Source organism: Polyodon spathula, chromosome 10 (genome assembly GCF_017654505.1).
Source record: "Polyodon spathula isolate WHYD16114869_AA chromosome 10, ASM1765450v1, whole genome shotgun sequence".
Classification (NCBI taxonomy): Eukaryota; Metazoa; Chordata; class Actinopteri; order Acipenseriformes; family Polyodontidae; genus Polyodon; species Polyodon spathula.
In genome coordinates, this window is record NC_054543.1 from 15,711,185 (window position 1) to 15,735,275 (window position 24,091).

The 24,091-nt window shown below is 38.0% G+C and overlaps 1 protein-coding gene across 10 annotated transcripts in view; it reads right to left on the bottom strand.

Moving 5' to 3' along the window:
* LOC121321869 (ankyrin-3-like) overlaps positions 1–24,091 on the bottom strand; it is a 149,120-nt gene that overhangs the window by 67,943 nt on the left and 57,086 nt on the right. For 5 of the 10 annotated variants that reach the window (XM_041261172.1, XM_041261171.1, XM_041261170.1 and 2 more), the window contains exons 7-17: positions 21,382–21,405; positions 19,125–19,223; positions 15,560–15,658; positions 13,169–13,267; positions 12,209–12,406; positions 10,626–10,724; positions 10,096–10,194; positions 9,104–9,202; positions 8,290–8,487; positions 7,795–7,893; positions 5,939–6,037 (exon numbers count right to left, since the gene is read on the bottom strand). In XM_041261172.1, coding sequence (XP_041117106.1) covers positions 5,939–6,037; positions 7,795–7,893; positions 8,290–8,487; positions 9,104–9,202; positions 10,096–10,194; positions 10,626–10,724; positions 12,209–12,406; positions 13,169–13,267; positions 15,560–15,658; positions 19,125–19,223; positions 21,382–21,405 — 1,212 coding nt within the window. The remainder of the gene's footprint in view (positions 1–5,938; positions 6,038–7,794; positions 7,894–8,289; positions 8,488–9,103; positions 9,203–10,095; positions 10,195–10,625; positions 10,725–12,208; positions 12,407–13,168; positions 13,268–15,559; positions 15,659–19,124; positions 19,224–21,381; positions 21,406–24,091) is intronic. The other 5 variants (XM_041261177.1, XM_041261174.1, XM_041261176.1 and 2 more) reach the window with 1 other exon arrangement.

Consider the following 24,091-nt stretch of genomic DNA (forward strand, 5'->3'; position numbering starts at 1 on the left):
TTTGCTTGCCAAAATAAATTATACATTTTACAAGGCTGTGTTACTTTTAATAGACAGATTTCACTTTACTTTTAAAGTCATTAATCTCAGACATTGGAAATCTTTTCTAGTAGCACAGCGGCTCTACTTCATCAATGTAGTATGTTTTTGAAGATGGCTGTTGTGTTGCGGAGCTTCACAAGAAAACAACAGGGTCAGATTTATTATGTTTTTTCTACTAACAACTGAGTTTTTGTACCATATTTGAATACTTATTCATATGGATAAACATTTAGCCATGTTACAGTAAAGTAAAACATCACCATGACAGAGTACTAAATATTTCTCCAAGCAGTTTTTTCCCCCCATACTCTTGTATGCACTATTTAGATTAATATGTATTAGAAAAATAGAAATCCAAACTGAAAACACATTCACCATGCTCCAGAGCAGAGTGACTCAGACCATAGCTTGACATCCAGCAGCAGTGCCATACACTCAAGATTTATTTGTTTTCCAAAACAGTTACATGAACACATTGGCTGATAAAGATACAACGCTGAAATGCAGCAAAAAAAACCCCAAAAAACAACATTAGATTTGGAAATGTCTTAAAGAACCAATTTCCAACTTCACTTGACCGAAAGACCAGCCCAACAGTGATTTCACAACCTGGAACGAGTCCTGTGCTAATGGCACGTCACCAGTTCATATTAGCTCAGTAAGTGCTTAACACGAGGAAACATAGGCAGTAACTAGGTCACCATGTTCACTTTAGGATAACTAGGAGCCTCTTACAGGCACAAGAATGTGAAACAGCTCTGTAGCTTTAAAAAAGAATAATAATAATTTGGACTAGTCGGTAAAACAGAGAACTGTCAATGTGATGGGACAAATATGGACCTTTCATGTGTGGAGACACACACACACACACACACGACACACACACAGTGCCTACAGAAAGTCTATAACCCCTTTCAAGATATTCACCTTTTGTTGCCTTATAGCCTGGAATTAAAATGCATTAAAATAATGAAATACCTTGGCTGGATAAGTGTCCAACCCCCTTGTAATTACAAACCTAAATTAACTCAGGTATAACCAATTGCCTTCAAAATCACACAAGAAATTATGTGGCCTCCACCTGTGTTAAATTGTAGTCATTCACATGCTTTCAGGATAAACTCAGCAGTTCCTGTAGGTTCCCACTGCTGGATAGTGCATTTCAAAACAAAGACTCAACCATGAGCACTAAGGCGCTTTTCAAAAGAACTCCGTTGTTGAAATGCACAGATCAGGTGATGGGTATAAAAAATATCAAAGGCCTTGAATATCCCTTGGAGCATGGTCAAGACGATTATTAAGAAGAGCATGGTGTATGGCACCACTAAGATCCTGCCTAGATCAGGCCATCCCTCCAAACTGGATGCCCGAGCAAGAAGGAGACTGATCAGAGAGGCTACCAAGAGGCCAATGGCAACTTTGCAAGAGCTACAGGCTTTTATGGACAAGTCTGGTCAAAGTGTACATGTGACAACAATATCCCAAGCAATCCACAAATCTGGCCTCTATGGTAGGGTGGCAAGAAGGAAGCCATTACTCAAGAAAGCCCATCTTGAATCCTGTTTGAAGTATGCAAAAAAACACTCAGGAGATTCTGTAGCCATGTGCAAAAAGTTTTGTGCTCTGACGAATCTAAAATGGAACACTTTGGCCTGAATGCAAAGCGTTATGCTTGGCGCAAACCCAACACAGCGCATCACCCAAAGAAGACTATCCCTACTGTGAAGCATGGTGATGGCAGCATCACGCTATGGGGATATTTCTCATCGGCATGGACTGGGGCAATTGTCAAGATAGCAGGGAAAATGAATGGAGCAAAGAACAGAGAAGTCCTTGAGGGAAACCTGCTGCCCACTATAAGAAAGCTGAAACTGGGACAGAAGTTCACCTTTCAGCAAGACAACGACCCAAAGCACACAGTCAAAGCTACACTGGAGTGGCTAAGCAACAAAAAGGTAAATGTCCTGGAGTGGCCCAGTCAAAGCCCCAACCTAAATCCAATCGAAAATGTGTGGCATGACTTGAAGACTGCAGTCCATCAACACCCCCCAAGGAACCTGACAGAGCTTGAACAGTTTTTTAAAGAAGAATGGTCAAATATTGTCAAATCTAGATGTGCAAAGTTGGCAGAGACCTATCCCAACAGAATCACAGATGTAATTGCTGCCAAAGGTGCTTCCACCAAGTATTAACTCGGGGGGTGGAGACTAATTATGATCTTTCCGTTTTGTATTTTTAATATATAATTTTTTTCTCAATAAAACCTTTTTCCCCCCTAACAGTGTGGAGTATGGTGTGTAGATAAGTGAAAAAAAGCCTTATTTAAATGCATGAAACTCTGAGGCACTGACACAACAAAATGTGAAAAAAGTTCAAGGGGGTGTAGACTTTCTATAGACACTGTAATGTCTCTTTTTGTGCTGTTACATAGAGTATATTGTAGTTCACTCTGGTTAAAAGTTTACTCTTTCAAGTCTTAAGTAATTTTTTATTCACCCCGTGGCACTATGGCACGTGTGTATGTGTTGGGGAATATTGGGGTGGCTGGGAGTGAGTTATAGTTCTCCATGTCAAAACATGTGGAATGAATTGAATAAATGATTAAAAGATTCATTAAGGCTCCAGCCACAGGTGTATACACAGGGTGATCATAGGTGTTAGAGAGAATGGTTAAGGTAAATGTTGGTGAAGGTGAATGTCTGTGTGCTGTATTTATGTCCATGTTTATTGACGTGTCATGAGTTTTTGTAGAACCTTTGTTTTGGCTCTTGTGCCTTTTTATTTTGTTAATTTGTTTCGTCTCGTGTTTCTCTGTGTTATTTTTGTTTATCTTGTTATTAATTAGTGTTTAAAAAAGTTTGTGAACCCCTAAACCTAAAATGTTATTAAATCTTAATCCAAGTCCTAATAATAGATAAAGTTAACCTGAATAAACAATTGACACAAAAACATGATACTTTTTCAACATTTACTTATCCACAAATGATTCAACATTCAATATCCATGTGTGAAAAAGTATGTGAACCTTTAGATTCAGTAACTGGTGGCCCATTCCTCCTTACAGAACTGCTTCAACTCGGTGACCTTTGAGGGCTTCCTTGCAGGGACAGCTCGTTTCAGGTCCTGACACAACATTTTGATGGGTTTAGGTCTGGACTTTGACTAGGCCATTCTAAAACGCAGAATTTCATCTTCTGCAGCCATTCATTTGTCGATCTGCTTGCATGTTTAGTGCTTGTCTCGCTACATGACCCACTTTCGGTTCAGCTTCAGCTCACGGACGGATGGCCTGACATTCTCCTCTAGAATCTTCTGATACAATACAGTAATCATGGTTGTGTCAATGATGGCAAGTCGTCCAGGTCCTGAGGCAGCAAAGCAGCCTCAAACCATCACACTCCCACCACCATGCTTGACGGCTGGGATGAGGTTCTTCTGTTCGAACGCAGTGTTTGGTTTTCGCCAAACATAACGTTTCTCGTTGAGGCCAAAAAGTTCTACCCTTGACTCGTCTGTTCACAGAACATTGTTCCGGATGTCTTGTGGATCACGTATGTGCTCTTTGGCGAACTTCAGATGGGCAGCAATGTTCTTTTTAGAAAACAGTGGTTTCCTCCTGGCTATCCTTCCATGAACACCATTCTTGTTCAGTCTTTTTCTGATAGTTGAGTCATGAACATTCACATTAGCCAAGGCGAGAGTGGCCTGCAGGTCCTTGGATGTTACTCTCTCTGGGGTTCTTTGTGGCTTCCTTGATGATTTTCCGGTTTGTTCTTAGAGAGATTTTGGTAGGACGACAGCTCCTGCGTAGAGTGACTGGGTCTTGAACTTTTTTCATTTGTAATCTATCTGTATGACAGTGGATTGGTGGAGCCCCAAATTCTTAGAAATGGTTTTGTAACCCTTTCCAGATTGATGAGCATCAATAACTGTTTTTCTGAGGTCCTCAGAGATTTCTTTTGATCGTGGCATGACGTGTTTCCACACATCTGTATGGTGAAGACCAAACTCACAAAGTTTCTGATCTTTATATAGGGTGGGGCCTCCCAAACTCACCCCTGAAGATCTACCTAATTATTTAAACACCTGATTCTAATTATGCCCTTAATTGAGGTGACAAAACCAGTGGTTCAGTTACTTTTTCACATACCCTGAACTTTAATTACTCATTGTTTGTCTAATTCACACATCATTTTGTTTCAATATAAACCCTATTGGGTATTTAAGAAAAGAAGGCTATCATGGTAACTATGGAATTTCCATAATTATCATTGGGGTTCACAAACTGTTTCTCAGCACTGTATATTATATATAATGTATGTTCATTTCCTGGTGAACAGATTGTTTTTGTCCGTACCAATTTTACTATTCAAATCTGTATATACAGAAATGAGGATCTGATTAACTGATATGTTGATAATGTTTTTGCTATACTAATGTATGTTCATTTCCTGGTGAACACGGATACTTTTGCCTGTACCAATTTTACTATTCAAATCTGTATCCCATATCTCATAATAAATTCATGTTTAATACCACAATGTTCAGACATTCACTGCCACCTGTTTCATGTATTTGCATGTGTTTCTATGGACAGCAGTAACTGGAGATTTTAATTAAATTGAAACACCTGCTACAACGCTGTCAATAGAGAGTGTAGGGCCACCGCCATGGGCAGACATTGTGACCCTGATCTGAGGGGTATCGTATATAAACATTCCTCAATGATTACAACCTGGAATTCCTTCAGGGGTGGATGTTTTACTTTACTCTTTGTGTTTTGTACTAATGTAGGTGTTTCTATATTTTTGTTCAACCCCATTGCCAATTTTCCAATTTCAGTACACTGAATTACTTAAGTCACTCAAAAAACAACAGACATGCCTAAGAACTGTTATAAAAAAAGCTAAACACTTCTGTAAAAAAATTTTAAAAATGCAAACACGACAAATCCAAAAGAGAAATCACTCCAATTCTGGTTGCCTGGACACGGCAAAATCAGTCAAAAGCAACATGAGCAAATACTGATGCATCCTACAAAGAACCCCATGCGCTGTGAATGTGAATTGGAACAGCAGCTGCAGAATTAAGCCTTGCTGCTACAGACTAGCAAACAAACAACAAAATCACTTACTGTACAGTGGCACCAAACATCACTCAGTCAGCCTCCATAACCAGTTCTCAATAACTGTTCAATTGTGCAATACAAGTTTCAGGGCTATATTAGTAATGGAAAATACTGTATACTGCCACATGAAGGCAAAAAGCATTACAGTGATTATAGCTAACACAATAATTGCACACCCATTAGCTATATAGGTAACATTATTTCTACATTAAAGTAAACATGCATTATTATTTAAAAAGTCTCCATTTGCATGACTTTCTCTAAGGAAATCTGTAACGCTTGCTAGTCCTAGATCATTTCACAGTGTTTTCTGGGTCAAATAATGCTACTGGCTGAAAGCATTTCAACCAATAGGGCAAAGTAATGACAGGAATGCTGCCAATAAAGATGAAATAAAGAAGGCAATGCAACACTATCTAAAAGCATAGCTTACCAATTGAGATTTCTTTACCTAGTGTAGCACCAAATATCATATTTGTAAATAACAATGTTTACTATAATGTGTTTCTTTCAAAACTGCACGTTTGGGACCTATATAACAAATGGAAGCGCACAATAGGGAAGATTTATGCAATTTCTTTCTGTAGTCTGTAGAAATCTATTGATATTAAAACACATCAATTGGAATAATTTGTATTGCCACTATGTTCCACAACATGAATGTGTTACAGCAGATGGAACCATGCCAAAACACCCGATCAATGCAGGCGCAATGGGGGCACAATGCTGATTCTAGTTTAGCACACTGTTCTGCTCAGTATGTAGTACCTTTGCTGCTGCGTGTGGTGAGGCTCCCTGGTCCAGGAGAAGGAGTGCCACTTTCTGGTTATCATAGTGCGCTGCTACATGCAGTGGAGTTAAACCACTCTAAAAAATACATGCATACAGACCTCGTTAGTAGATAGAAAACATGAGACAATTACAAAAGGCGTGACAGTGTGTTACATCTTTAACATGTATCTTATAACATTTTCACAAAGTGGTTGAAATAAAATAGAATACCTTAGACAAGTCTAAAATCTTTAAAACATTAAGATGTCATCCAATCCATAACCTGCGGTTTCACAGACTCATCTGGGAATATCTTTGTAATTTATATATTTGTGCTTATCTCTCGACTAAGGAGCTTGCTCTTTAGTTGAATAGTAAGTTGTTTGTAGTTTGCGTTCAGCCCTTTGAATTCAAAGGAGAGGCAAGGGCTGGACACAAACTACAAACAATACGGTTGAAAGACGAACAACTTACTATTCAACAAAAGAGCAAACTCTGTAGTTGAGAGCTAAGCATGGGTCTTATGCTAATGTCAGTATTATTAACTCATCAGCAACTAGGAGGAGACCGATTACACCTTTCTAAAGGTAATATTAAATTTGTCCAAGATTAGAGCTAAATCGAGGTACCTAGGTGAATACCACCAAATCAAACAAAACAAAATCATTTTCGTGTCAAAAATAGCTAGATGTGTTGTTTCAGGTTGTCAGTGTGTGATGGCTGAACAATACATTTAAAAAGATGCTTCTCTCACGCAAAGCTTCCACTTTTTAAATTGGGATATATTACTTTAAGAGGGGGCGTGGGGGCAGACTCAACCGCTTCAAACAAGAACTGCACTGTAACTCCACCCCAATTGGGTGAGGGGAGCCAGTGAGTAACAGCTGACACAGTTGTAGGTCAGAATCTTGTCTTATAAAATGGGAGAAGCCTTCTCAAAGCATTCAAAGCAAGCCCCACTGTTTTTCCATACGGGCAATGCTGGGTAGTGTCTACTTAGTGGTTGAATTATTGTTTAGAGCTACACAGTCTGTTTCCCAGGAAATTAACGGGATGCTGTTCTGATCAGGCACCAGACTTTCCAGGATAATTTGTTTTGGTTTTTAACTGGAGTATGAGCTAATTAGAAGCTTGGGGACCAATTAAAAACATTTTTTACAATCAGGCTGTTAACATGATACCTGAAGAATCAAAACCAATTGAATATCGGTACTATGAAAGCAACAAGATTTTGGGAAATGGGAGACGTCTCAAGTGATTACTATTCTCAAAACTCGACTAGGTTTTAAAACGGCCCTGTCATTTTATCTGACTATAAAAAGTCAGTTAGCTTTTTAAGAAAGAAGCAGTGGTTAGGGCTCTGGACTCTTAACCAGAGGGTTGTGGGTTCAATCCAGGGGGGGGCCCTGCTGCTGTACCCTTGAGCAAGGTACTTTACCTAGATTGCTCCAGTAAAAACCCAACTGTATAAATGGGTAATTGTATGTTAAAATAATGTGACAAGTAATAAAAGTCACCCCGGATAAGGGCATCTGCTAAAAAATAACTAATAATAACAAATATATACTATTTCTGCTATATGGCCCTCCCTGTAGTTTGAAAATACCATTAGGATACAACCACTACAATATCAGTATCAGCCAATACACAAATTGTCATAGTAGCACACTGATTTATACAATTGTGACACCATTGGTATATCAAAATATGAAAATGGTATTAATGTTCCAATATCATTGCAGCAGCCATCGTCTGGGGTTTTCTATTGTCTTCTATTTTTTTAAACAGTCTTCTGTTTCAGATTCCTGCAGAAAACACTGTGTTATTAACACTTCCATCCTCCGGGCACCTACCTTCCCTGCTGCATCAGGCGATGCGGCTTTTTGAAGTAGAAGGTTGGCAACTTCAATTTTCCCGTATTTTGCTGCCACATGTAAAGGTGTAAATCCTTTCTGTTGATAGAGAGAAAATAAAAACATTCATTGCTCCTGCAAAGTGATCTCTGTACCAGGATATGGTACAGTACTGGTATTTTCTACTACTGTGTTTATACAGATTAAGTAGTACACACACTGTAACTAAGCAGTAACACGTTGGATATATTGAGTAGGGTTTTTATCTACTATCCAGATTTGTACCTCCAAGAATTCCATCTTATTGATGTCACCCGGTGGATTATTTTTCACGTTGCAATTGGTACAGAGTGTCTTTTATTATATGTATGTTTAAGCTGTCAGAACCAATTAGCCTTGCTGTGCACACTCCTCTCGCCTAAACCGCAAATGACTAAAAATGACTATAAGGGGCACCCTACACCCATCATATTAAAGTATGTGAATGCCACTCACCTTTGTGTTGATGGCCAGGGAGGCTCCCTGCTCAAGCAGGACTGAGGCCACGTCTTCATGCCCCTCTCGGGCTGCCAGGTGCAGTGGAGTGTAACCCGAGGTCGTGGAAGCGTCGGGAGACGCTCCGTGGTGTAACAATTGCTGAACAATATCAGCCTTTCCCAGACGAGCAGAGATGTGCAGTGGAGTCTGGTCATCCTGTTACAATAGCAATTCACAAAAAAGACAGACAGTAAGCAAATGTGCAGTCAGAGTAAAACTCAAATCAAAATCAAAGAATGCATTAGTATCTTGTTGGTTACCCTGCTAGTTTATACAAAATAATATAGGGTTATACAGCTAGTTTCTGTTATTCTCTTTAGTTATCAGCAACTTTATTGTTATGTATATATTAGACAATCATCAATCCAGTTGAGATAAAACCTGCTTAGGGGATGGTTTTAAAACTATTGAGATTATGTCAAACTCTGTCTTGATTTTATTTTTTGTTAAATCCCATTAATTTTAAAAAAGGAAACATACTAATCTAAATGTGAAGGAGCTTTCTGCTAGTTTATTCGTTCAGTTGGAAATCTAGAATGTCCACCATGACACAATTTCTTTAAAAAAAAAAAAACTACTTATCTAGATTATAATTATACTACTTTTAACTCTGCTACTCTCCTTGCTGTTTTATAGGCAGTACAGAGTATATGACACTATTGCTAGTAGTGTACTTGGTTATAAGCTTATTGTTCTCCTTCCTAACAGTCCCAACGTTTCGTAGAAAAAAACAAACAAAACAAAAACTACAAAGCAATGAAAGTAAACTCACCTTAGCCTTCGCCTCTACCTGAGCTCCGTTCTTCACAAGGTATTTAACAACCTCAGCTTGTCCTGCCCTGGCAGCCATGTGGAGTGCTGTTTCTCCTCTCTACAACACAAGATACAGTGTTTAGGGTACGATACATGCTACAAGACAGCACTCCAGGGCGGAACGTGTTTTTCCATTGCTCATTCACATATATTCCAAGCAGGCTTTCTTCTGCCTTGCTGTACAGCAGCTGTTGAACTGAATAAGCAGACGTAAACATTTACTACAGGCCAGTTAACAACATGTTGCTATGGTAACACAAATGTAGAACAAGCTGGGAAACATTTTGAAAAAAAAATACTTTGAAACCGTTACAAACCCTTGTATAAAATACTTTTATAGTTCTTGTTTTCTATGTAGCTTGTCATGAAAACAGTTTATGTAGTTGGTGGATTTAAAACCTTAAGCTTAAAAACGAAAAACGCAGGTGGGTTTGAGTATAGGGTTAAATGGCTGGGTGGAAATTGGCCTCCAGACAGTAATTTGAGATGTCTTACCTATCAGTTACTGAATATGGTTTTACATTCACCAAATTAAATTGTATTTTGATGTTTGCCAAGACAGCAATTAAACAATGTAAACATTTCATTACCGTAGCAACATGCAAGTTCTGTATTGTTTATCGACTCAAATTTCCATTTTGAAGCGGGTGAAGTCATGTACAAAGTTTGATGGACGTACTGTACTAGGTCTCTCTATTCACTTCCTGTGTTACAAGCAATAAGAGCCCATCTGACGCAACACAGTTTACTGTGCAGCATGGAACATGAGTAAAGGCTTAGGTGTGGTCCAATTATCTCTAACAAAGGAAGTAAACTTATAGGGTTGTGAGTCAAAGTGAAAATAAAGTCAGACAAAACATCCACAACAAATTGTGGGAATGTTATGCTGACAAGGTCAGAAAATATTTAAATCTTCACACTACACACAGAAGCTACAGGCACAACACTCACCACGTTGGTTGCATTTGGAGATGCTCTGTGGTGTATTAACTGGGCCACAATATTTTCATGTCCCATAAAAGCAGCAACATGAATTGGTGTTAGCCCTGACTGCAAAAGTACAAAACAAAGGACAGATCAGCTTTCTGCATTTCCCAGAATGATGTTATTATGTTTACATTAAATATTAAACAATACATCAGAGTATTATTAGTATAAAATAAAAAAAAATCTAATGAAAAAGCCAAACTACAACTGATACTTGATTCACTATGAATCCTTTGTATTAAGCCTTATGTATTGTAGATTTATATTGCACATCTATATGACAAACAATATAAACAGGCTTGCGAATGACATGTAATACATCACAAGAGAGTAACCCTGACTGTGACATTTTACCACATCACTGGATGTCCAATTACATTAAATTCCTATCAGTAACAGGATTCACGTTGTGTTTAGTCACATATATTACACATGGTATTTAAAATCCTAATATCAATAGTAAAAAGGGGTATTCTATTATTATTTCCACCTACCTCAGTAACAGCTTGAATCGAAGCTCCATGCTTCAGCAAAAGTTCCATCACTTTAACACGGTTCTTCTTGCAGGCGATATGGAGTGGTGTGAAACCATTCTAAAAATAAGGCAAGCAATAATCTTGAGCCCTTTTGGCACAGCAAACACTGCAATGTTCCAGTTATGTGTTTACCAGTTAAGATAAGTAAACTACCATGTGTGTAATTAATACCTTTTGCTTATTTATCTGAAGCTTTATGCAATCCGGTGATATTCTATTTCCGTTTTTTTTAATGTATTTTTTATTAAAATCTGACGATACGCTCACTCGTTACTAAAGTTCATGACTGCATACTCACTGTCTTGTGCCATTTAAGAAATGGTGATTAACTCTTCAGGTACTACAATGCTTCAAAGTTGCATGTGCTCAATTTGTACTCATAATTGTAATTCCCTGGTTTATTACCGTACTTTAAATCATCATATATTATTGACAGCCCAGTTTGTTTACATTCTCGAAAGTAGTTAAGGGTAGTTAGGGCTCCTTCCTTGAAACATCACACTATGGACCATATGCACAAAGCATCTACCACCAATTTTTCTGCATTTTTTTTTTTTTTGGTGAAGAGAATCAACTAGCAAGAAACAATGTGTGTGTGTGTGTGTGTGTGTGTGTGTGTGTGTAGGAGCTTGTAATGAGTTATTTAAAATAAGTTGTTTGATCCATTCCTGGTTTTACTATGAGCTTGTTATACTGTGGCTTATCAGGGTCACTTTAAAACATGGAAACTGAACTGCAATAGTTATTTCCATCCCTGTTTTTTTTTTTTTTTTAAATAGTTGTTAACTTCATAATGGACACTGGGGTAAAAGTTTTGTGAATATGGACCTCTCAAGATTGTTAGCCAACTTGCTGATATTTGCAGTAGCAGCAAGCTCTCTTACAAAAACACAGATGAAGGCATTAGCTGAAATGTTTGTCTACTTGATTCTTTGAGGTTACAGATCACGCTTTGTAATATCTTAGAAAGCAAAACGTAAAAGAAATGCAAAAGGGGAACTTATATTTCTAAGGTATTACAGTTGTCTTATAATGTAATAACTTTCCTAGCTATATATTAAAAAAAAAAAAAAAAAACTATGGACAAAAGCATAGACCTTAAATCAGGGGTGGGCAATTCCGGTCCTGGAGGGCTGGTATCCCTCCCAACTGTGCTCTAAATTACTTAATTAGACCAATAATTGGTAATAATGGGTCAAATTAAGTAATTTAAGGCAAAGTTGGAACAAAAGCCAGGAGGGACACCTCCACCTCCAGAACCGAAATTGCCCACCCGCCTTAAATAAACAGCAATGTGGGTTTTTTTGGTTAAAAACAGACAGTGTTTGAAGCAGCCAGTTTAAAAAATGAGAACAGTGTGCAGTCTTTGTAAGTCACCTTATACATTAAGTTAGACTTCAACCGCTCTTAGCAGTTAGAGTTTCTAAGGAAAAAGGGCTATTTTTAGTATGCAAGTATGAAAAGAGCTGAAGCGATCCACTCTCAATACCCATAGAAACTGGCTCAGACTAAGATGGTAATTGACTTCACACTCTACTCACCAGTGCTTTGGCATTAGGGTTGGCCTTTTTGTCTAAGAGGACCTTGGCAACCTTGTAGTGACCACAGTGTGCGGCAACATGCAGTGCTGTCAAGTAGTCATTCGTGACGTCATCAACAGGCACGTCATGCTGAAGCAGAAGCTGAACGCAGTTGAGATGATCCCCTTGTGTCGCCATGTGCAGGGGAGACAGCCCGTTCTGTGAACAAAGTGATTACACATTTACACAGCTACATTAGACTAGCATTCACTAGTCTAAAGCCGGTTTCCCAAAAGGTTTTCCTGAAGACAGTACATTTCCTTTGGAAAATCCTGACAGTGGCATTACCAGCAATGGCAGCACAATGTAACACATGTTGCACAGTGGTTCTAATATGGTAGCACACTGACAGCAATAACAAATGTATTGGTTGATACAGTCATCATAAAATGAAAATGTAACCACTGTGGTAGGTAACGTTGTACTGATTGCTCATTCCATGGTAGCTGCCCTATTGCAACCATTGACAATGCAATGCCACTGTATTGTCAGAGAGATAGATGATAAACAAAATAAAAAACAACAATTATTTATATCCTGAAATGTGATGCAATTGAGCTTGGTAATGGAAGTGACATCCCTAAATGACAAGGGTTGAGAAGCATTTAAAGGCTATGCAACTGATTTAAATGTAGTTTTCCGACCTACATCTACATCATGTGTTGTTATTAATATCATGTTAAAGTGTTACTACTACTACAAAACACCCCTTCTACTGTAAGACAAGACTGAAATAGCATGAAAAGGGGAGGTTGAAGAAAGGTCTCCTGTATCAAATGACAACAGTATTGAGTAATTTTATTAGTCTAATGTCACAGAAAGGAATAATTGCTCAATGCAGAAAGGAATTTCTGATAACCGCTGATGTGCCAGTGAGGGTATATTCACACACACCCACTCTCAGTGTACTTGCTGGTATACCTTTGTTTTGGATAGAATGGGGGCCCCACGATCAAGCAGCATTTCTACAACTTGTTCATGGCCACTTCGTGCTCCACAGTGTAAGGGGGTCAGTCCATCCTGTTGGAGAATATAAACAGTTGAAGTGCTGGCTTTCCAAAAAAAAAAAAAAAAAAACCCACAATGTTTATAAATAAAACTGGGGACAGAACAATGCTCTTTTCCAATTTATATTCTCTTCAAAACTGAAAAGCAGAGCCATGTTTGAAGAAATCGCTCCCCCTTTTAGGTGTACCTTTATTCCTGAATATGCTGTTTATTGTTAATGCAGCTCTTTTTTTTATGTGAATTCAATTATCTTAAAGTACCATCTGAACTAATGAGTGTTTATGTGAGATTTGCGTCATCAGACAACAAGTAATAATTAATTAAATAAAATAACCGTTAATAATTACTTGAGTGCTTGGCAGTGCCAGACAAAGTACAGAAATGAAGATGAAGGGAATCACAGTGAAAGCATGCCCTGTATAAATGTGCATTCCCTATCTGTTTTATTTTAGCTCAATAAACCATCACAAGTGTCAGGTTTTTTAACATAACTGCCTGTTGTTGCTTAACAACGAAAAACAAAAAGTAAACGGAGCCACCTGGTATATAATTTAACACGCCAATTTGTTGCTGGTTAAGAATATATTTATCAGGCTATTGCACAATGTACAGAGTTAAGCTGCAAAAGGCACATTCATGCAATTATTTTTTTCATTTTCTCTGACACTGCCCTAGTAAGCACTTCTAGTGTGAGAGAATCTGCATGAGAGATGCAGGAGTGAGGTCACACCAGCCTGTCTGTCTGAGCTTTCCACACAAAGCTTTTAAATGTAAATTAGAATATGGATAGGAGAGTTCTTGTAACCTGATTGGTCAACCAGACGGGCTTAAACCTCGATTAAACCCGCCCGAATGTTCAAACTTTGTTTATTCACCGTTCCAAATCAATCTGCCTGAAAAAAAACCCGTTCCTCAGACCTGTATTCGCTGTTATTATTGACCTTTTCCTGCTTGGTGGAAGAAAATCTAAGTTCTTATTGTACACACACTCTCAACACAATCTGTCAGTCAGTGCATTTACATGAGCATAAGAATTCCGACATTTTTCGGAAAACTAATTCGGATATTGAAAGCCATGTAACACAGTTTTCAGAAAATGTATCGGAATATTCCGAAAGTCAGTTTTCGGAAAACAGCACCTAGAAATTTCCAATTAAATTACACACATAACAAAATGTGTATCATGTAAACACACTTTTCAGAAAACCTATTGTAACAGCATATTGCACCTGGGCACGCTTTGATCATTTTCTCCTGCATGTGATTTTAGAAAATGGGGAAAATAATAATAATCTGTAATCAGTCTGCATGCATCCATTTGTCTAGTTAGAATTTAAAATAATGTTTGCAAAAGAAACTGGTAATATAGAACAGGAAGAGCTGTTGGAAAGGTTGATTGCACATTGTGGGGAATCTGAATAGGATAGGTATAGGATAGTAATCTTTGAATTTAAGACCTTACACTTCGATAAAGCACTTTAGTTATTGGATTGGTCTCCTATTTGTTGCAGAAATGTCCGGTCTGTTCAAATCCTACTTAGGCTATACTACAGTACTGTGCATGAGAGAAAATATCCTGTAAAAAATAATAAGTTATCGATAACAAACACTTCACAAAAGAGGGTAGGAACAGCTGCATGTAAGTAGAATATTTTAAATAAATATGATACTGTATTAAAGTGTTATTTACGCCGCAACTGGAAGTAGCCTACAGGGTCCACCGCTTAAATTAAACCAAAGAGCCTGAACAGAACGCGGATGTTTTTTGAGAAAACCGCATTACTCAAAGGAGTACTGAGGTAAATACTTATCAACCAAAATCAGTTCTCCATAAAATCAGGATAAAACTATTAGAAAAACTTATTTAAAAAAAAAAATTGTTTAATCTATCCATATTCTAATAGAATTTGAGCACCAAGGAGTGTCGCCTCCGGCTCGGGCATGTAACTGCACGAGGCGAGCATTACCACACGATTATGCCCGCTCCTTCGGGGTCAAATGCTTAAATCTGTTTGGATCACAAATTTTACCCCTCATCCAGGCTACAGGCAAAAACAACATCCACTTGAAGAGATGCCAAATTTAAAAGAAAAAAACACCCAGTTTCTTTAAAAGTGAATTATACAACATGTGATGGTGAAGTTCAGAACTCACTGTAGTTATATCTTATTTTGCTAATTCTATAAACAATGTAGGTCTAATTTCTTAAAGCACCTATTTTAATCGGAAATGGACATTGACAATGCTAAATGATCCACACAAAAACAGCAGCATGTAAATACCTTTAAACTGTTTGCGTTTTACCTTTGTTCTGGCATCAATTTGGGATCCTCGCTCCAACAGCAGCTTGAGCATGTTGCCATTGCCTCTCTTTGAAGCAACATGCAGAGGTGTGATGTCATTCTGCGAGTTCAAATAGCAACAATGTCATATTAGAACAGCTTTTACTTACCAGTCTGCATCTCTGCATCATACTGGTACCTTTTCTAAAACAATAAATGGGCTATATTTCCAAATGATGATATATATATATATATTTTTCCTGAAAGGAGTAAAACTATTTCAATTAAGCCTAGAAATATCTGGCCTGTACTGACTTATCAAGAAGCAACACATTTCTGTAGAATGAAACTGACATCCCTTTACACAGAATTTGGTGTTTTAAAAAGCACCACGTTATTTAGGTAACTATAGGCACTTTGGTCCAGCTTTGGCATAACCCAATGTTAGCAATGAAAAGAAATAACGTTAATAAAATTGTTATGGTATGCTAGTCAGTGTTTATGTTTTTATTCTCTGTTATTATATATGATTTTTAGATAATAAGTTATCAAGTGATATAAGGAACATACACTGCTTATTGGTTATGATCGCTGGAGTTGCCACCTGTCCCTGTTTTCCCTGGATCATCCTGATTTTGAGAAACGTATCCCGAGATTTCAATATGCCTTCCCTGGACATTGTTTTTAATATTATCCCTTTTTAATCTTATTAGATTACTACAGCAATACCACAATGCCAGCATCATAAGTGGAGATGAACAACAAATGCACAATATTAATTGGTGGTCAATACTGTAATAGTAATATTATCAATGTTACCTATTGGATGACTACGATTTCTAGAGCTTAAACGCTAAACTAAAAATGTTTTTCTACCTCAGAGGTAAACAAACAAACGGTAGCACACTGATACAGTAAAACCCTAAATGCATTGAATGGACACAGGGAATGAAGGATGTGTCTATAACTCTGAAACTAATGATTTAATGTACGGGTACTGTTTTAATAAAAGGTGTACATCTTTAACAAATGGAAAACTAAATTAGAAAAATAAAATTAAATTGAATTCACATAGCCAGGAGCCCTGTTTCCGGTTTCAAATTGTACGCTTGGTTAACCGGTCAGTTGGTAAATGTAGTTTTTGTAACTTTGTAGTTGAACTGTACTAAAATGCTACCATGATACTTAGATGGAATACTGATTTGTACTGGTTCCAACCTTTGTGATTCTACTGGTATGCCGATATAATTAAAAATAAAACCACTGCTGTGCTTTCTACAAATGGCACATCTCACTGAACTGTATTTGTATTACCATTGCCTCTTAGAACCATTGCACAACACTGACAATCATCTGGGCTACTTGTTACTTTAAAAGCTTTAGAAAACATGGTGCGAGTCGTACTCTGAAATAAAGAGCTTGCTGAATCTCACTATTTCTGCTGTAGCCGGTATCCTCTAATGGCAGTATGCTCTGTGTGAAATAAGAGTACTTTTACACAGGTGGTCTTATGCAACACCGCTCTCTAGTGTTAATTCTCCATATTATTCTGCCCTCTACATCCAGTGTAGATAATTGCATAGAGTAATTATAAGCTTTTCTATTTGAAAAGCTTTTAGCAGTGGCTGCCTGTAATTATCTTTGGCAATAATGAAGCACACCAATACAAATCTTAAATACAAAAATAAAACTGTTAAGTGATTAGGGTTCTTTTGTACTGGAAGAGGATGATCTCTGTGTACATTTGTTCCATAATGCAAATGACCAACTATCTGGCTGGCAGGACAGGTACATAATTCATTGGCCAAGATTGGAACAATGGTCATGGAATCAGTTAGTTACTCATTGTTACAGATCCCTGTCAGTTCTCACTCACTCTATCAAACCTAGTAGTGGCACATAAGGATCACAGAAGGTCCTGCCATGCAATTTTGACCTGGGTACCCCAGTGAATTTCAGGCCTTTCTTGATTGCTCTTCACCAAATTGTTTTGGGTCTTCCTCTTCTGCTGAATCCTTCCAGGGTTCATCTCAGAGCTGTCTAAGCCGGGATGTAGTCTTCCATGCTCAATGCATGATCCATCGAAATGATAGTGATGTCTTCTTGCTTTGTGGCTTGGTGGAGAGTATGCAGAGTATTTATCTTAATAGAAAGTTTATTCAGATCATACCGAGTTATGTGCCAGGACTCTGATCCATATAGGAGAACAGAGGGTACATTGCTTTGATAAATCTTCACTTTAGCTTCCTTTCTGTACTTCAGTGACTTCCAGACTGGTTTCAATTTTGAAAAGTCATTTTGCAAAATTCCACTTTGTTGGCTAATGATACTTCCAAGATAAGTGAATTTTTCAACATGTTCCAGCTGTTGGTTTGGGAGCACGGTGGATTGCTGCTGTGTGACATTGGTTGTCATGGCTTTTATTTTATTGGTGTTAACTTTTAGTCCAATTAACTCGACATGATGTGGCTGTTATTTTGTGTGGGAGAGCAATGCAATGCTGCCAGCATAGTCTAGGTCTTCTAGGGTGGAGAACAAGGTCCATCTGATGCCTGCCTGTTTGTGTGTTGTGGCCTTCATTATCCAATCTACTGCAAGGTTGAAAAGGAGCATCGACATGACACAGCTCTGTCTGACACCAGACTTCTCTGGGAAATCAGTCTGAGGTTCCCACTGTACAGGAGAAATCCTTATACAACAGCTTAATAAGTGTTACTATTTTTTCCAGTATTCCATAATGTCTGATGATTTTCCAGAGGGTGTCTCTGTACAGGATGTGTTCTGTTGTTCCTCTGCCTCTTCAGAAGCCAACTTGTTCTTGTCTTAACTATTTATAAATGGCTGAATACATCCAGGCCATAATAATCTTGCTAAAGATTTTACTTAGCAGAGTAATTTGTCGCCAACTGTTGCCTTTCTTGGGTATTTTGATAATCTTTCCTTGGATCCAGTCTTCCAGGAGCTCTTCTTTCTCCCATTATTCTATGAATAGAGGCCACATGGCATCTTTTCCAGGTGTTTTATTGTTTTTCAAAATTGAAACAGCTGATTTCTTACTTTGTTGGTGGTTGAGATATCAACTGTAATGTCTCTTTCTGCCAGTTGTATGTCAGCTGTTATATCTGGGACAGGTCGATTTAACCCTTCCTGAAAATGTTCTATCTATCTCTTGCCTTCTAGTTTCCTGTTCTTGTCAAGGATTGGGCTATTGGGGCTATTTTTTTAAGCTTTCTCTGATTTATGTAGGTCCATGTGTTTTGAACGCTAGGATTATTTCACTTATGTTGTTCCATTTTGAATATATGAGTTGATTTTATGTACAGTATGTTGTTTTCTTCTCCTTTGATGGTCAGTACAACCTATATGTAAACTGCATTTTAAATACACCACACTTGTTATATAAATTACAGAAACACCTGTCATTTGTGTCAGTAAGTGATGCATGGGGTAATACATTTACATAATGGTAGCATTGCATGTGTTTGTAGTTTTTTTGGTTAACACCACTAGATACAAACTGTACTTTAATATAGACAATACATTCCCCCATCCTTAAAACATCATACAGGATTTTGTACATATCTTACCCTTGCTGTGAAATCTACAGCAGCACCTCGGTTGAGCAACAGTGTGGCAACATTGATATTTCCATAGTGAGCAGCTATATGAAGCGGGGTAAAGCCACTCTGGAAGAAAAATGAAATACAATGGTTATGAATTGTGGCTGACAATCACAGCTGCCTCTTCATTGACTGCGCCTACCATTTTTGTGAAAGTCATGCTGACTTTCTGTTTACAATTTAACACATTAACCATTCGCCACAAGCCAGTTATATTCGGAAGAATGAGCCAGTTTGGGACTCAATTTCACTGATTAGACAAATTTTGTATCCCTTAAACAAAGCGTGGCTTACTTACTTAATGAGCTTGAGAATTAGATAAAAACCTCCTGAGGTATAATTTAAAATTCTTTATAGTGTCTGGTGACTCACAAATGAAACACAAATGACATTTAATTTAAATATATGTCATTATATGTGTGAAAAATTAACCTAGCAACGTAAATTAACATGTTGAGTCTTAACAATTAAACCACAAATAAGCTTTTTTTTTCTTATAAACTACAGCACTATCGTTTAAGTCATAAGTACTACACTGAGGCCTTTATGCAAGGTGAATTAAAAAGAAGTGTCAGTACAAAACAAGTCAGTTTGGGTGTGAGCTGTTTAATTATAAAGATTTTAGTATGTCCAATAATCCACAACAAAGCAGGTGGTTACCAGAGGTTAATGTCAGTCTTGTTAGATATTTCAACTTCATGCTGTTAAAGCTCTGACAGGATGTGCATTACATGGTAAACACCGGCTCTGGGTGGGATTATCATTATTATAAACCATAGGAATGTTTCCCTATAAATAAAAACATTTACTGTGGGTTTAACCCCACACTAAAAAAATGCCCTTGTGCATTAGCCAGAGCTTTATTCTCACAATTTTTATCCTGCCTCAACGCTACACATTTGGTAGAATTGCTCTCTCCATTTCTTAATTAAAGGTAATAAGACCCCACCTAGAGTATAACAAGTAACACAAGTGTAAGGTCTGATTACCTGTAGTACAGGAAGTAAATGTACTGTATGGCATTGTGGCAGGATACACTGGCTACAAAAGTCAAATAAAGAAAAACAATAAAACAGCAAACAATAATTTAGTGCACATTAAAAGGTCAGTTGACAGAAATGGGGGAAGAAATGCTGCTCTAAACTTTTTGCAGATGTTCAGACAATATTAACTGGTCTGTTTTAATCTAGTCTTTCAAAATATATATTCACTATACAGGTATATTACAACCTTTGTCCTGGATGTCTATGGCAGAGGACATTCTTGGTTGCATTCACCAGTATAAGCAGAATTGAGCTTTCCATTAGGTTTATAATATTTTATAATCTTATATTTGCTCTTCACAACTTTTTTTTTTTTTCAATCAATGAGACTGATTTTGAACATGCAGTATAATTAGTTCTCCAACTACCAGACTCTAGTAGGAAATGCATTTGCAAATGTAGCGAGCCTTGTAGCCATGCTGACTGTAGGAAAAACAATGTTAGGAAGTTTGCAAACTCTGGAGTCATTGGGTCCTGTTCATTCGCTGGCACCTGCAAGGGTAAATGTCATGCAGAAGCCTGTGGATTAAATCTGAGATGCACAGCTGTGATAGGGTTATCTGCAGCTGCGTCACTGACTGGTTTACAATATGAACCCTTGTGCCCCAAAACAGCTATTTCACTGCTTTGGTTTCTTCAGGTTCGATTTTTTTTTGCTAAAAGTGAAACTTTCTTTTACATTTCAGCAAGGCAACAGTTAAAAGTTGTACAAGTAATAACCAATGCTTTAAAAACATATTAGCCTTGATAATTACCCCTCTAACAGGTACCTATCCCTGAAATCTCCACACAAAAGGGCCTTCTCATTGACTCATTTAAAGATATTACAACAAGATGAGAGTTGAGGCAAACACCACAGGGGATGATCGTCAAGATTCTCACAGTATAGACTGAAAACGGAATCAAAATTTTGGCAGAAATTAAATATGTATTATTTAGAGAATAATACATTTGTAAAGCAGTTTAACGTTAATAAAATAAAAAATAACACTTCAGCTGCATACATCCCTGCTGCTTGTCCCAGCTACTATTACATGCTCCTTTTTATAACTAAAGCAAAAATCTACAGAAAAAAAGCAATGCAGAGAGAAGGAAAGAGATGATGAAGCAGCAGCACTAAAGAATGCAATGTGGTACTGTCAATGGATACAATATATATATATATATATACGTGTGTATACCTCCGTCGTTCTATTCACCACCATCTACGATACCAGCAGTCAAGAAAAGAAAAAAATGAACTGTTAGTGTACAGTTCAGGTGAGAATGGGTACACAAAGCTACATGATGACTAAGTGACAAGAAAGTCATGATAACAAGCACAGAAGGAACGGTAGATATACTAAATAAAAAGGATACCTGCTGTAACTGCCTTGGGACATGCACATTTCTAAACAGGGCAGTCTAGCTCAAGTAGACCAAGGACGGTGGTTTGATCTCCTCAGAAAATAAGATAGGTGACTGACTGTTACCTCAAGATATCTCAGGTCACACTTGTGAGATAAACATGGCTAACTTCGATATAAGTTTTTGTAGTGGAGAGCCTATGAAATGTGTTGTGGAACCCCAGTAAAAATGTCCTCAAAATGTGAATTTTCATTCAATGTGGGGATGTGTTGTGTGTCTCCTATTGTACGCACACATCATTGACACTGGGAAGGATGAAATGCCATATACATAAATATTTTTTTTTCAATTTCAGGAACAGACCAGTATCTAAAATGTACAAGTTTCACAGTTGGGTAATTACCGCTGAACTTAACCTGAAATTACTGATAGGGTCGATCTACCACCTGCTCATAACTGGGTCTATTTGTAGCTGGAATGACCAGAATGATACAGTACTGTTTTAATGTATGAGTTTCCATTACTTAAAAGTTATTGTTCAACAATTTAAACACATAGACATAATACATGTACTAAGATGTAAATGCCGTTGTAACAGGGAGAGATCTGTGCTGACTCTGCTGGCGTGTTCACGGGCTGCAGGAAGAGGGCGGCAGTTGCCCAACAACCGCCTGTGAGTCATGGCAGTGACACGGGGAGGTGGGAAAGTGGGTGTGTGGACTTTCCCCCCTCTCTGAATGGCTGAGAGGAGGGTCTTGGGTGATTGTTGGTCCTATAAAATAATGCTCTGTTGTTTCCTCAGGTCTGCCCACTTAGACGCGCCAAGAGTGCGGAGGCTTTGATTCAGGACCGGGAATCAGCCGGGAGAAAAATAAAGATTCATGGCGAAATAGAGAGGGAGAGCAGGGAATCCTTGGGCAGACCCCGGCGTATTGTAAAAGAGCAGGCTAGATAGCCGATAGAACAGGACGGTGATCCGGGTCGTGCAGGTAGCGGCGACCAGGATAACGCTGCCGAGTACAGCACCTTTTATTTGTAGTTTTATTACTGTTTTATTTTCCCTTGTTCTTTTCGCCTTCTGTTTTCATTATTATTTCTTTGAGCACCTGCGAGTGCGCTTGCTGTTCGTGTACCAGCTGTGGTATTTCCGTGGTGCTGTCTATCATCGTTGATAGGCAGCCCACGGTCAACAGTGCCCTCTGCCGGAGAAGAAGAAGAACCGGTCCAAAATAAAACTGGGCACCTGTGTGGTGTTTCCAAGTACACCTGTCTGTCTCCTGGTCAGTGAATTACCCACACCCCTTCCACAGCCGTGTATACCTACATAGCATTTCATGTCTGCAGGGCTCGTAAAATCGCTAGCCCGACGTTCCGCAACAACCAAAAAAATATGTCGCACAACGTGTGTTACTCTATAACAAGATAACGTTCTGTGCTTTAATCAAATAGCGGTTTCCCAATCGAGATTCCGCTCACAGATCATCCTGGTAAAACATGGAATAATTCTGGTCGCTCTTCTTTGCACTCTTTCTACAGCAGCAATATCCTTTTTGTAGTGAGGTGACCAGAACTGAACACAATATTCAAGATGAGTTCTTACTAATGCATTGTACAGTTTTAACATTGCTTTCCTTGATTTAAATTCAACACTTTTCACAATATGTCAGAGCATCTTGTTGGCCTTTTTTATAGCTTCCCCACATTGTCTAGATGAAGACATTTCTGAGTCAACAAAAACTCCTAGGTCTTTTTCATAGATTCCTTTTTCAATTTCAGTATCTCCCATATGATATTTATAATGCACATTTTTATTTCCTGCGTGCAGTACCTTACATTTTTCTCTATTAAATGTCATTTGCCATGTGTCTGCCCAGTTTTGAATCTTGTCTAGATCATTTTGAATGACCTTTGCTGCTGCAACAGTGTTTGCCACTCCACCTATTTTTGTGTCGTCTGCAAATTTAACAAGTTTGCTTACTATACCAAAATCTAAATCATTATTGTAGATTAGGAATAGCAGAGGACCAAATACTGATCCCTGTGGTACTCCACTGGTTACCACACTCCATTTTGAGGTTTCTCCTCTAATCAGTACTTTCTGTTTTCTACATGTTAACCACTCCCTAATCCATGTACATGCATTTCCTTGTTGTGAGATACCCTGATATATTGTACCTATATTGAGTACAGTGTACTTTGTACAAATCACAGTCCATAGGTCAATTACGGGCAACTTGACATTTCTTTGGACAACCAAATGTCAACAATGGACTGCCCGAAGGGCAAGTACCATTACCAAAATTTTGCGAGCCCTGTACTGTATATTACATACTACACTTCAATCTGGCCCAATAAAATGTACCAAAAGTACAAATTTGGTCAATTTTAGATGGCCAACCAGACAGAAGTCTGGATTTATGAATGAAATACAGTTGGATATCCAGGAAACTGTGTTAGACCATTTCTTTAACAGCAACAGCAATTGTTAAATTAAACCATATTTTAATCATAAAAACAGATATTGGAAAAATATGATCTATACCA